At 38.3% G+C, this 12,267-nt stretch overlaps 1 protein-coding gene across 11 annotated transcripts in view; it reads right to left on the bottom strand.

The window, feature by feature from the left end:
* The window catches only part of ACACA (acetyl-CoA carboxylase alpha), a 321,203-nt gene that overhangs the window by 73,050 nt on the left and 235,886 nt on the right, over nucleotides 1–12,267 (bottom strand). For all 11 annotated transcript variants that reach the window (XM_049859442.1, XM_049859441.1, XM_049859447.1 and 8 more), the window contains 3 exons: nucleotides 8,667–8,764; nucleotides 3,609–3,729; nucleotides 2,915–3,025 (listed from right to left, as the gene is read on the bottom strand). In XM_049859442.1, the coding sequence (XP_049715399.1) occupies nucleotides 2,915–3,025; nucleotides 3,609–3,729; nucleotides 8,667–8,764 (330 nt within the window). The remainder of the gene's footprint in view (nucleotides 1–2,914; nucleotides 3,026–3,608; nucleotides 3,730–8,666; nucleotides 8,765–12,267) is intronic.

Genomic DNA, 12,267 nt, shown 5'->3' with positions numbered 1-12,267 from the left:
GAGTGTGAAAAAATATCGTCAGGAGTGAGCGTCAAGAACAACAACAAAAAAAAAAAATCACAGGGATAACGTGTTTATTTCGGTTCCCCCACCACCAATCTCACCCTCCCCCTTCCAAACCAGCACCTTTTAAAATTCATTGGGCATCAGGCGATCATGCACAATCCATCTGCTTTCACTTTATCATTTGCATTTCATGCCTCCTGGCTTTTGATGTGCTGATACTTTGATGCAGTCAGGAGACGCGCATTATCATTATTTCAATTTTCAAAGGGGTCAATGGGATCGGCACTTGCACACACAAGATTTTTTTTCCTACAACCTCTGTGCACCCCCCTTCTTATTCTTCACCCCAATGTTTAACATAAAGGATGAAGACTCAAAAGGTGGGGGTCAAATATTTACGGTCTAAAAGCTTGCATATGCCACCTACATTTCCACTTCACACAGGTACACACATACTATGAGCAAAATGGTCAAGGCTTAAAAAAGGAGGCACTACTGTGAGTTCCACACACACAAAGACTTACACACGGACATTCAGGGAGGTGCGTGGACAAGAGAAAGAGAGGGCTCTATAAGCAAGCACACAGACACAAAGAGACTGAGAGATCAGCACTCACGCAGGAAGGGACATGCACTCAGAGTGACTTGCTCACATCCAGAGTATGCAAGACAGATACCTACAGAAAGAAAGACAGACAGACATGTAGAAAGACACCAACGCACACAAAGACAGAACATGCACAAGGAGTGAGAGAAAGCACTCTGAGCATGCAGATCCCATATAGTTTCCTTTTTCAAACCTGAGAGGCAAAGGGGCTGATAGGACAGTCTTAATGAATTTGCATGAAATCGGGTGTCTTTCAGCAACACGACTATATTTAACAGGCATTGACAGGAAGATCGTGAAGCAGGATGAGGTAACCTCCATAACTGATCACTCCCTTCAGCTAAAAATGATCCTGCTTCATTTCTTTTGTTAAGTTAGGCTGCAGCTTGACTTGTCTTTTCCCCTACAACTAGATTTTTCCTTTAATAAGTAGCCCTGTAGGCTAGGAGGAAGGTGAATATAATGAATTTGATCAGAACAATTCAACCAGTGAATTCTAAGGAAAAAATCCCTAATGCTTTTTTTATGGCACAAGTGAAATTAAACTAGCAAGTTTCTGGGCTAAAAAAAAAAAAAAATGCTTTGCTTTTTGTAATATTCTTTATGTATATCTGGGGGAAAAGAAGAAACTCAATGTAAACAAGATATATTTCAGAAATTAGCTCTCTGTCCAAGAAAAGGAATATCATGGAAATAGAGGTGTGTCTTCTTTAAAGTCTATCCTCACAGATAATGGTACCTAAAATTCTCTTCAACATGTATCAATAAAAAAAGAAAAAGAAAAAAATTTTTTTTTATTTAGCTCATCCTAAAACAGTATCCAAAAGAGCAACTTAAAAAAAAAAATTGAAGACTTTCAGCAGTTTCTCCCACTGCAATCATCTCCTTCAGCAGTGGTGGTTCACAATCTCTATTTCTAGGCTACTCTCCAAAAAGGGAGGAGGACAGCCAAATTTCCTATTGTTAGCATTACTTTGCCTTTCCTTGGAGAGAAAAGCAACCCCAGAGGATACGGAGTTCATATGTATGCAGTGAGCAAGCCGATCACATCAAACAATTCTCCTAATTTCTGACATTTCCAAAAGCGATTGGGACCAGTGGAAGTATCAACCTTTTCTAAATGGGAATGATGGATAGGACACTTAGTTCCTATCCTTCCCCTCAAAAGTCAAGGCTTGATAAAAAAAAGTTGCTGCAAGTCTACTGAACACAATATCTAGTACAATTTGGTATGCATATATTTCCACCAGCTCAATCAACAAACCATGTAAGAGAGAGGAAAAGGGAGCTGAAATTTTGATGAGGCCCAACACTTTGTGCCAAGTACTAGTTACTGCTACTTACGTTTTCCCATTTGATCTCCACAGCATCACTTAAAAGTGTAAATTATTACCCCCTTTTGCAGATAAGAAAGCCGAGAAGCTGAGAGGTTATATAAATTGCACAAGGTCAGCCAGTCCCAGACCAGGGCATTACATATTCCCGGCTCTGAAGAATATAATTTTCCCATGCCTGCAAAGAAGTCAGAGCTGCACTGTCCTTTGTATATTCAGGTATCCTTAGATAGTTTTCATGCTTACAAGCATTGACTCGGCATCCATTTCTTTTCTTTGGAATCGCCCCTATGAGTTTGGATTGAAAATACACGAGCACCTTTTTTGAGGGGAAGATAAATCTCTACATCATACTGTACTCAGCAATCCATCCATGCGTTCATCCTCCCACTCAATATTTACTGGATATTTATTCTATGTACAAAGGGCTATCCTAAATGTCCTTTTTTAGAGGTGTGCTCACGGATCTCTCAAAATATTAAAACTCGCTATCCTCAACATCTAGGCGAGTGTCTAATCCATGCTTGTAGCTCTGAAATGGGAACTAGTACAACCGGAATCAGATTCAGCTCCACATGTGTGAACAGGTCTCATCATATTCCTTACTCATAGGTGAGAAAAAAGGGAAAGGGGGGCAAAACAAGTATTTAATTAATCTCAGTCTCTCCTGAGAGGCATTAAAATGTAAGCTCTTTGGAATAGAGGTTTTAAATACTTTGTTCACTGACATATCCATAGGGCCTGAAACAGTGCCTGGCACATAGTAGGTACTTAAAATATTTGCTGAATGAATGAAATGAATAAAAAAGCAAACAAGTCAATGGGCAGGGAAAATGGAGAGAGAAGGCCAGAAACAGACTGAGGAAGGCATGGATTGAATGGCCTCCTCCCAGTCAGATCTTGAATTAAGAATTCACAATGATCTTTAAACAGCTTCACACATTTTTCCCAAAATCTTGAAACTTACTTTGTTAAGGGCCCCAGCTCCTGTCAGAATTAAGTGAGAATTCTCAACCTGGATGGTTCTCTGTCCCAGCCGGACAAGGTAAGCTCCAATCCCAATGGCCCTGCACGTCACCTTAAAAAAAGAATAAATTCTACGTATCACATATTTATGTCCTTCCCAAGCTGAAAGAACCAAGGCATAGACATGGAAAATCCATATTAACAGAAATAATTATTGCTTTTTTTTTTTATGAAGACTGTTTGATAAACAACAAAATTAAAAGCCAATTTCCGGATCAAAGAGCTAGAATTCATTCAATGATTCAAGTATTAGGTATTTAAAGGGTTAATTTAGGCCCTTTAGTTCTCCTATACTTTCGCCCATCTCACAGACCCTTAGTATCTCCACTAGAGGTGTGGGCAAAGAAAATGGTAAGGGGAAAAGATATTCAGGCTGTTAAAATGCTGGTAAAACGTTTACAGAGAAATAAGAAGTTGAACTAAAGGTTAAAATGAGGTACTAGATTTCTCTGGGAAATTCAGTTATTTCCATTATCCTATCCTCTCACTATCATGCATGATTAAAATAAAATTGCAGACATATAATTTTCGAGAAATTCTCTCATCTGGGACTGAATATAGCAGTGATGGGCACAAAAATAAATTCTAGCCACACAGCCAGCTCTTCCAAAATTTCACATTCTGGCAATATTTACCAGGCTGATGGTGATGATCTCATCATAGGCCAGTGAGGATTCTCCAGCAATCATTCCAGAACCTCGAAGATTCTCTGCGCCAAGTCCCTCTTCCTTCCCAATAATATCTGTTATCTTGTACCTATTGGATACAGTCAGGCCAAATTATAAAGGTTAAAACACAGTAACAACAGTCCATTAGAAGAATAACTAAAAAAACTCAATGCCATCAAGTCGATTCCGACTCATAACAAGAAGAATAACTAAAAAAACTCAATGCCATCAAGTTGATTCTGACTCATAACAACCCTGTAAGGACAGAATAGAACTGCCTCATAGGGTTTCCAAGGCTGTAAATCCTTATGGAAGCAGGCCATCACATCTTTCTCCCGAGGAAAGGCTGGTGGGTTTGAACCGCTGACCTTTTGGTTAGTAACTGAGCTCTTTAACCACCACACCAGAATAATCACCACTAAAATGCTGCTAAAAACATTCCGAAAGCTTCTATTTAACACCAGGGCTTTATATTCCTCTTTACATACTCCTCACCCGTAAGTCTTTCCTTTGTAGGTCAGGGCCTATTTTACCTGAAGCCCTACAGTATAGGAGCAAGAGCAGAATCTAGAATTAAAACCTTTTTGTTAACAGTACACAAGCCGCTTTTTATGCCTCTGGACCTCAGAGGTAGGGCATTATTCCAGTTCTAGTGCATTTAGTGTCAAAGTGAGTCCCTTCTGAAATGCATGAAGCTCAGGAGTCTAGAGTTGGAGCCTCTCTGTTGTGTAGGTTGAGCGTTCAATTAAGGTGTTGCTTCCTACATGTATTAGTTTTGTAAACTTTTGTCTTTTTTTTCCTTTATTACTGTGAGATAAGGTTTGCAAGCATAATTATGGTTTGCTTGTGTGATACTTTGGGAGCTCTAACGAGTTTGTTTCAGTTTTTCTGTGTAGTATTTGGAAAAACAGAGGTTCCCCATGTAATCTAATGAAAAGGCCCTGGCAATAAATTATTTAGGTGGCTCTCATTGGTATATTTGTCATACCACAGGTCAATGGCAGCACAGTGCCACTCGCCTCATTGGTAGCTTGTATTATCAGACCATATTTCTCAAAACCCAAATTACCAACCAAAAATTTAAACACATTCAATTAGTAAGCATGCATCCCAATACTGAAAACATATGCCATAAAAAAAAAAAAAAGAAAAAACGTAGTAACGAAACGGTTTTAAGCAAATGGGTTTAAATCCCTGCTCTGACACATACAGCAGTATGACTCTGGGGATATCAGTAACTTCTGTAAAATGGGGATGATAATATCTACTCCAAGGGTTGACAGGAGAGTTGAATTAAAGCAACCAGGAGAGGATTTGACACATAGCTTGCCCTTAAATTTTAGATGTCCTTTCTTGCTTTCTAGAATAAGTGTCTTGAAAGCAGGATCAATGTATATTTCTGTACTAAGCAGTAGCCATTGATTAATAACTTCAGATACAAGTTACATAGGAATAAAAAATCAAATAGAGAGGTAGTGGCAATGTTCAGCCCAGTTTCTCAAGTCAAAAACATCTCCCTTTCCAAGACCGGGATGAAGGGGAAGGTCAAAACTGTGTACTCCCATTCTTGCTCCCTCATAAATATCAAGTGTATACATGAGGGTTCCTGGCTATAGTCCTCTGGAGGGGCAGGTGGAATGTGTACAGACGTGAAATGCTGACCAAGTTGTCCAGAAACCATCCTGTGGATCCAGTGGGAGTCACTCATCTCTCTTCTGGTCAGGGGATTAGGAGTGATAGCTGATAATGGGAAATGGGAGATGGGGAATGCAACTAATAAAAGAAAGGAGAAAAACTAGGTTGGACATAGAGGTGGGCATATATTATTTATTGTTCCATGTGTACCCAGAAGGCTTGGCACTGGGTACAGTTTTATAAATTGAAATAATAAATAAGTATCCCATAGGAGCTCTTAAACAGCTTTCTTCTCCACATATTTCTCTTCTCCCTTCTTTATTTCCAGGCTTCGATCAATTCCTTTCTTTGCCCTTGCTGTCAGTCCCTGGCTTTGTATCTCTGCTTCCCAAATTTCCTTGTCCTTCTATTTTTAACCTCTCCCAATAATTCCCCAATTTCTTCCTTTTGCTCTAGACTCTAGAGTTATGTTATAGGTGAAGCTAATCTCCCCTAAGAGGTTAATGAGCAATGTTAACTTGGGGCAAGGGGATGTATTCTTCTTATAAGGCCCACATGCCATATAGTCAAATACTCATGGGCTCTGTCAGCATTCCTTGTAAAGCAGATCCTTCCCTCCTAAGGACTGCATATTGCTTCACAGTTGTTTGTGACTGATCACATGGCATCTTCTCCCACTGCATGATATGAAAAATAAAAACTTCTCATTTTCTGTTCAATGACCTCGGTTCTTCTACCATCTAGGACTGTCATTCTTTAACATAACAAAACAAAACAAAACCCACTGCTACTGAGTTGCTTCCAACTCACAGCAACCCTACAGGACACAGCAGAACTGCCCCATAGAGTTTCCAAGGAGTGCCCGGTGGATTTGAACTGCTGACCTTTTGGTTAGCACCCATAGCTCTTAACCACTATGTCACCAGAGTTTCCTTGTTCAACACAGGTAGGACTAAAATTTAATGCTATTTATAATAAAAATCAGGAGTCCCTGGGTGGCACAAACAGTTAAGCGCTCAGCTATTAGCCAAAAGGTTAGTGGTTTGAACCCATCCAGAGGTGCCTTGGAAGACAGGCCTGGTGATCTGCTTCCAAAAGGTCTACTCTGCACACACAGGGTTGCCATGAGTTGGAACCAACTCAAGGGCAACTAACAACAACAGTAAAAACCTTTGCATTTAATAAAACACATTCGTGTATATCATTGCTGATCCAGTATGACAGGTATTATCATCTCCACTTTACTGATGATAATAACAGCCAGGATTTTTGACCGTTTACTGTGACTCGGAATTGACTCCACAGCAACAGGTTTGGTTTTTTTATTTTTACTGTGTGCTCAGTACTGTGCTAAGAACTTTATATTAGTTTACTTGATTTTTACCTTACAGATGAGGAGGAGAAAAATCACTTGCTTTAACAAAAGCAATGTACAAAAATCCATAGATTTCTTTGATACTAGTAATAAAGGATTAAAAAATATAATGGGGAAAAATATCCCATTCGAAGTAACAGGAAAAAAGGCAAAAAAATCCAAGATTAAACAAAGAAATTGGGAAAATTCCACTGGACCCAACTATGCATCAAGGTGTTCCAGGGTGCCATAGTGAACTCCCAGGGGCACTGAAAGATATTTTAAATTATGAGGAGAAATATTATGATATGCAATATCTTTTAAATCCCGTGTGAACTACTAGCTTTCGGTAGTTCATAGTTTAACACCAGATAGTGCTACACTACTTTCTACGATGGTTTATTCTTACAAAGCTGGATTTCCAACAGTTTCTGTAGTAAAAAGTAAGTTCTGCACAAAAAGCAATGTGGAGGGTGGCCATGGCCAATCTCATTCAAGGTTTGAGAAGTTATACAGGTGTAAACATTACATTAAATTAGTAATTACAGTTATTCTAAAATAAAATAAATATCTTTAAAATTTAGGTGTATTATGTTTTCAAATAATTATTAAGTTGTTAGGATATAAATACTTATGAAGTTGTTTGGGTCTAATACTCAGTAAACAGAACTATTAGGTATATCTAGGCTGCCATGAGAAAATTACCGAGACACTAAGGATGCTGTGAACCAAGAAAGCTTGGAAACTTCTGGCATAACCTATATGAAAAAACTACAAAACTTTAAAAGGTACACTTAAATAAATGGAAAAAACATTCTTTCTTATTGGGAAGAATAAATGAAGATATCCAGCCTTCCTAAATTAATTATAAACCTAATGCCATTTCAATCAAAATCATTATGGAACATTTTTGGAAACTGAAAAAAAAAAAAAAAAAAAAAGATCCTATGTATATGAAAAGGCAAAAATAGCCAATAAATTTGGGGAAAGAATTAAAAATATGAGGAAATCTGCCCAAAAGGATAGTTTAAAATGTGGCTTTAGCCCAAGAATCCAGACCCAGAACCCAGTGCCATTGAGTCGATTCAGACAGCAACAACAAAAGAATATAGAACCTAGTAATGGAGTGAAAATTATTATAAAAGTGAGGAAAGTGCAAATTAGTCAATAAATAGTATCAGAGCAACTGATTAACATTCCGTAAAAATTTGCAGATAGGTTATAAAAATGTTCAACTTCCCTGGCAATCAAAATAATTCAAGTTAAAATAACAATTGCTGTTTTTATCGTATTTTATTAACTGACAATACTCAACGTTGGCAAGAGTAGAGAAGAAGAGGAAATGAACACTCTCATATACTGCTAGTGACAGCATAGGTCCTGATAGAGCAATTTGGAATTATCCACCAAAACCTTTACAAATGGACATACTAGCAAGTCTACTTCTAGAAATTAACTCAAAGGGAATAATCAGAGATATTCATAAAAGTTTATCTATGAAAGAATAGTCAGCCCAGGGGTAGAACAGTGAAAACTTAAAAATAATCTAAATGTTTAAATATATTCATTATGATGAAATACTATGTAGCCATTAGACAGCATGTTCCTAAACATCTCAAGAACAGAAGGACATTTTCCCAAAATACTTTTTAATGAAAAGAATAAATTATATAAGAGTTTACCTTTTATGATCCCAATTATGTGGGAATAAAAAAATGTCTATACAAAAGACAGTAAAAATATAACATACGTTAATAATAGTGATTTCTCAGAATAGGATTATGGTTGATTTTTATTTTTTTCTTCCTGTTTACATGTTCCAATTTTTCTACAAATTAAGTCTTATAAATATAATTTAAAAATGTCAATCACTAACAGGGTCATTCAGGTAACAAGTGGTAGAGTTAGGATACAAATTTAGGACCCAACCAATTTTCAATGCTCTTCAATGTCATGATCAGCAGGACAGTAGGAAAAATACCATATTCTTCTTTCTTTAGTCCATACCAAATTATTCTGATAACATATATACCTACCTGGATTCTCCTTCATCCTCCACGTGTTCACAATAGACAGAGTTGAGAGCACTGACTCTCTTATAATCTTGAGGGGTCAGATATAAATACTTGTATCCCTGAGAAGCACAAATAGTTTTTAACTCATTATTTGCCATCATCACATTGCCAGAAGATACAGCAAAGCATGCATAATGCGGCTCGTTCCAAAGCTGTCTTCAAATTGCCACATCACTTCTTAGAGTTACTGCCTAATAGATACTAGCATAGACAGGTCTCCTTTTAAAGACAGAAGTGCTTATTTCTCTAGTCAGTGACTGACTGTCCTTGAAACAAGGTACCCTGTAGCTGCAGCTCCGAGTACATTCCATTCACTTCATTTTCATGAAGGTTAAAGGGTCTAATCTTCATTGACATGTTTTTTAAAGATATCAACACAAAATTAAAGAATTGTGAGAACTACCATTTGTCACTCTCACAAACCATAGTATCAATGAAATATAAATAGGTAAGGAATAATTAAGAGAATCATAAAACTAGGAGATTTGCTATTAAAATTTGAAGTCCATGCAGTGCCAATAGTGAACCCTGAACTCACTACTTTTGATTTTTTCAACTTCTTATTCCTATTTACTTTTTCAAAATTACACTAACATTCCATATTTGATTTGTTTTTATACATATACATACATATTCATACACAAAGTAGAGTTACATGACATGTGTTTAAATTAAATGAATTAGTCACCCAGCCAGAAAACAAGTAAAAATATTTTAAATATTGTGAGAAATTATGCCCACCATTTAACTCAATGACTTTATGTCCCACAGTGAACACACCACAGAAAAGACATGAATCTGCCATTGGTCTTGCATGACTCATGATGGGAACGCATGGTAGCACTGAGCGTTATTAGTGTGTGAGTAAGCACATATTATTTAGTGAGTGTCTGTTACATGCAAGGCACTGTCCTAGGTGCTGAAAAAACACGAATGAACAAAACAGACAAAAACTCTTGGCCTTTTGGAACTTCACTTTGGGAAAACAAACAATATACAAGGTAAATAAGTAAAAAATTCATGGGAATAAGGTCTAAGAAGAAAAATAAAATAGGAGAGTTGAAATTTCAGAAAGGATAGTTACGGAAAGCCTCACTGAGAAAGTGTCATTTGAGTAAATACCTGAAGGAGGTGAGGAAATGAGACATCAGGTTATCTGGGGGGAAAGCATTCTAGGCAGAAGGAACAGCAAGTACAATAACCCTGAGGCAGGAGTGAGCCTAACGGGCTCAAGGAGTGAAGAGGCCAGTAGCACCAGAGTGTGGAACGAGTGGACTGTAGCAAGAAATGAGGGAAGAGTAGTATTGGAAGGTCAATCTCTGCAGGGCCTTGCAGGCAAATATATGGTCTTTGGCTTCTATTTGAGCACATTGGGAAGCCACTGAAGGGTTTTATCAGAGGAATGTTTTTGAGCCATGATCTGATTTATATTTTAACTGGATCATTCTACTTTTTGTTGAGAATAGAATTTGGGTGGGGATAGAAGCAAGGCCAGAAGCAGGAAGGCCAATCAGGAGCCTATTACAATAATGCAGGTAAAAAATGAGAGTATTTGGACTAATGTGCAGCAGTGCAAATGGTTAGGAGCGGCTGAATTCTGGATGTATTTTGAAGACAGGGGTAACATGATTTATTGACAGAGTGGATGTGGGATATAAGAGAGAGAGAAGCCAAGGATAACTCCAAGGTCTTTTATTTAAACAAATATAAGAATGAAGGTGCCATTCACTGAGAGACTGTAGGAAGAACAAATTTATAGAAGAAGACTAGAAGCTACATTTAGGCAGACATCTAAGTCTAGATATGTAAATCTGAAGTTCGGGGTAAGACATGAATTTGGAATTCATCAGCTTACTGTTTTTAGCTGCTGACAAGTTGCTCCACATCCCCCCAATTCAAGGGGATCCCAGACACAGCTGAACTGAAATGCTGCCTGGTCCTGCGCCATCTCCATGACCAGTTGCAGATTGGAACACTGTGATCCATTGAATTTTCACTGGCTCATTTTTGGAAGTAGAAGTCCCTGGGTGGCGCAAACAGTTAAGTGCTGGGCTACTAACCAAAATGCTGGGGGTTCGAACCCTCTCAGAAGCGCCTCAGAAAAAAGACATGGCAATCACTCCTGAAAGGTCTTAACCACGAAAACTCCACGAAGCACAGTTCTACTCTGAAACCCATGGGGTTGCCTTGAGTTGGAACTGACTGCACAGCAACTGATTTAAGCTTGACTGAAGTGAGGCCAAGGTGTAAGGGGAGAACAGTTTCCGGAGGCAGCCAGGACAGACAACTGTTTTTAGGTTTTGCTATAAACGGAAGGAGAGAATGAGATAGGGGTAGTAGCTAGAGGGGAAAGTGTTTGTACGCTGAAAGGTAGATCCAGTTAAGAGGAGACATAGTGATGATGCAAGGAAGAAGGGGAACACTGTTGATCGATGCCCTTAAGTTGGCAAGAAAGGAGAGAATCAAGCATGCAAGAGGAGAAACTGGCCTTAGATAGATGCAGGGACCGTTCATCCAAAGTACAGGAGAAGAGAAGAAAACAAAGGCACAGATGCAGATACGTGGGGGCTTGTAGATTGCTTCTATTTTTTCAGTGAATTGGGGAACAAGGTCATCAGCTAAGAGTGAGGATGGGGGAAGAGGGTGTTAAAGGCTTGGGGAGAGAGAAGAAGATGTGAAATTGTCATCTGTAAGGTTGGTAATCTTGATTTTAAAATAAGACCCATCAACAGGACTGTACTTTTTTCCATCAATGTTCAGCTGTGCAGGTGCAGGGATGGGAGAGTTGAATTTTAACAAAGTTTTTTTTTTTTTTTTAAATATTCTAACAGTTTTAATGAGCAGTGTTTTTTTTTTCTTTATTAAAGGTAGATAAAATAAGGATGCTACTTATAATTAATTCCTTTTAGAGGCTATGAATTATAGCTCCTTGTATGTTTTATACCATCTCTTTTTGGGATTTATATTTCTCTCCTGTTCTTAAGACAAAGTTTTTACAGAGTCACAGAGTAAGCTGAATAAAGGGAGAAGCAAAAAAGTTGAGGGTATAGGAAAGATAGTGATTACTATATAATGTAATTATAATAATTAACATATGATTGACCTTGGAATTTCAGCTGAGTCAGAATGAAATGAAGGTATAAGGTCCAAGTAAGGGACAGAGGAAAAGTGGTAGGATCAATGGTTGTAGGTCCTGGTAGGTTCAAAGGATTGTTGGATTTGGGACACTAGAGAGAGGGAGCTGGAAAGATGGAACGGGAAGTTGGCAAAGAATGTGATGCTTGAAATTGAGATTATAGGGTGTGAGAGGCTGAAGTAGAGCGGAGGACACAAACATTGGAGGAAAGGAAGTCAAGGATCCAAGAGGTCCAGTTACGGAAAGGATCATCTATGTGGATATGGCAATCGCCGAGAAACAGCAGTACCGGAGAGTGTGGAAGTGAACTAGGGACTAAAATACGCAAAGAATGAGAGTGACCAAATACTACAATAAGGAACAGTGGTGATGTGGCATGAGGTGGTGTGGCATGAGCTGGGGGCACTCAGGGAGAAGGGAAGAAAA

Source organism: Elephas maximus, chromosome 19, assembly GCF_024166365.1.
Source record: "Elephas maximus indicus isolate mEleMax1 chromosome 19, mEleMax1 primary haplotype, whole genome shotgun sequence".
Classification (NCBI taxonomy): Eukaryota; Metazoa; Chordata; class Mammalia; order Proboscidea; family Elephantidae; genus Elephas; species Elephas maximus.
The sequence above is the reverse complement of the archived record's forward strand: the minus strand, read 5'-3'. Positions and strand labels throughout refer to the sequence as shown.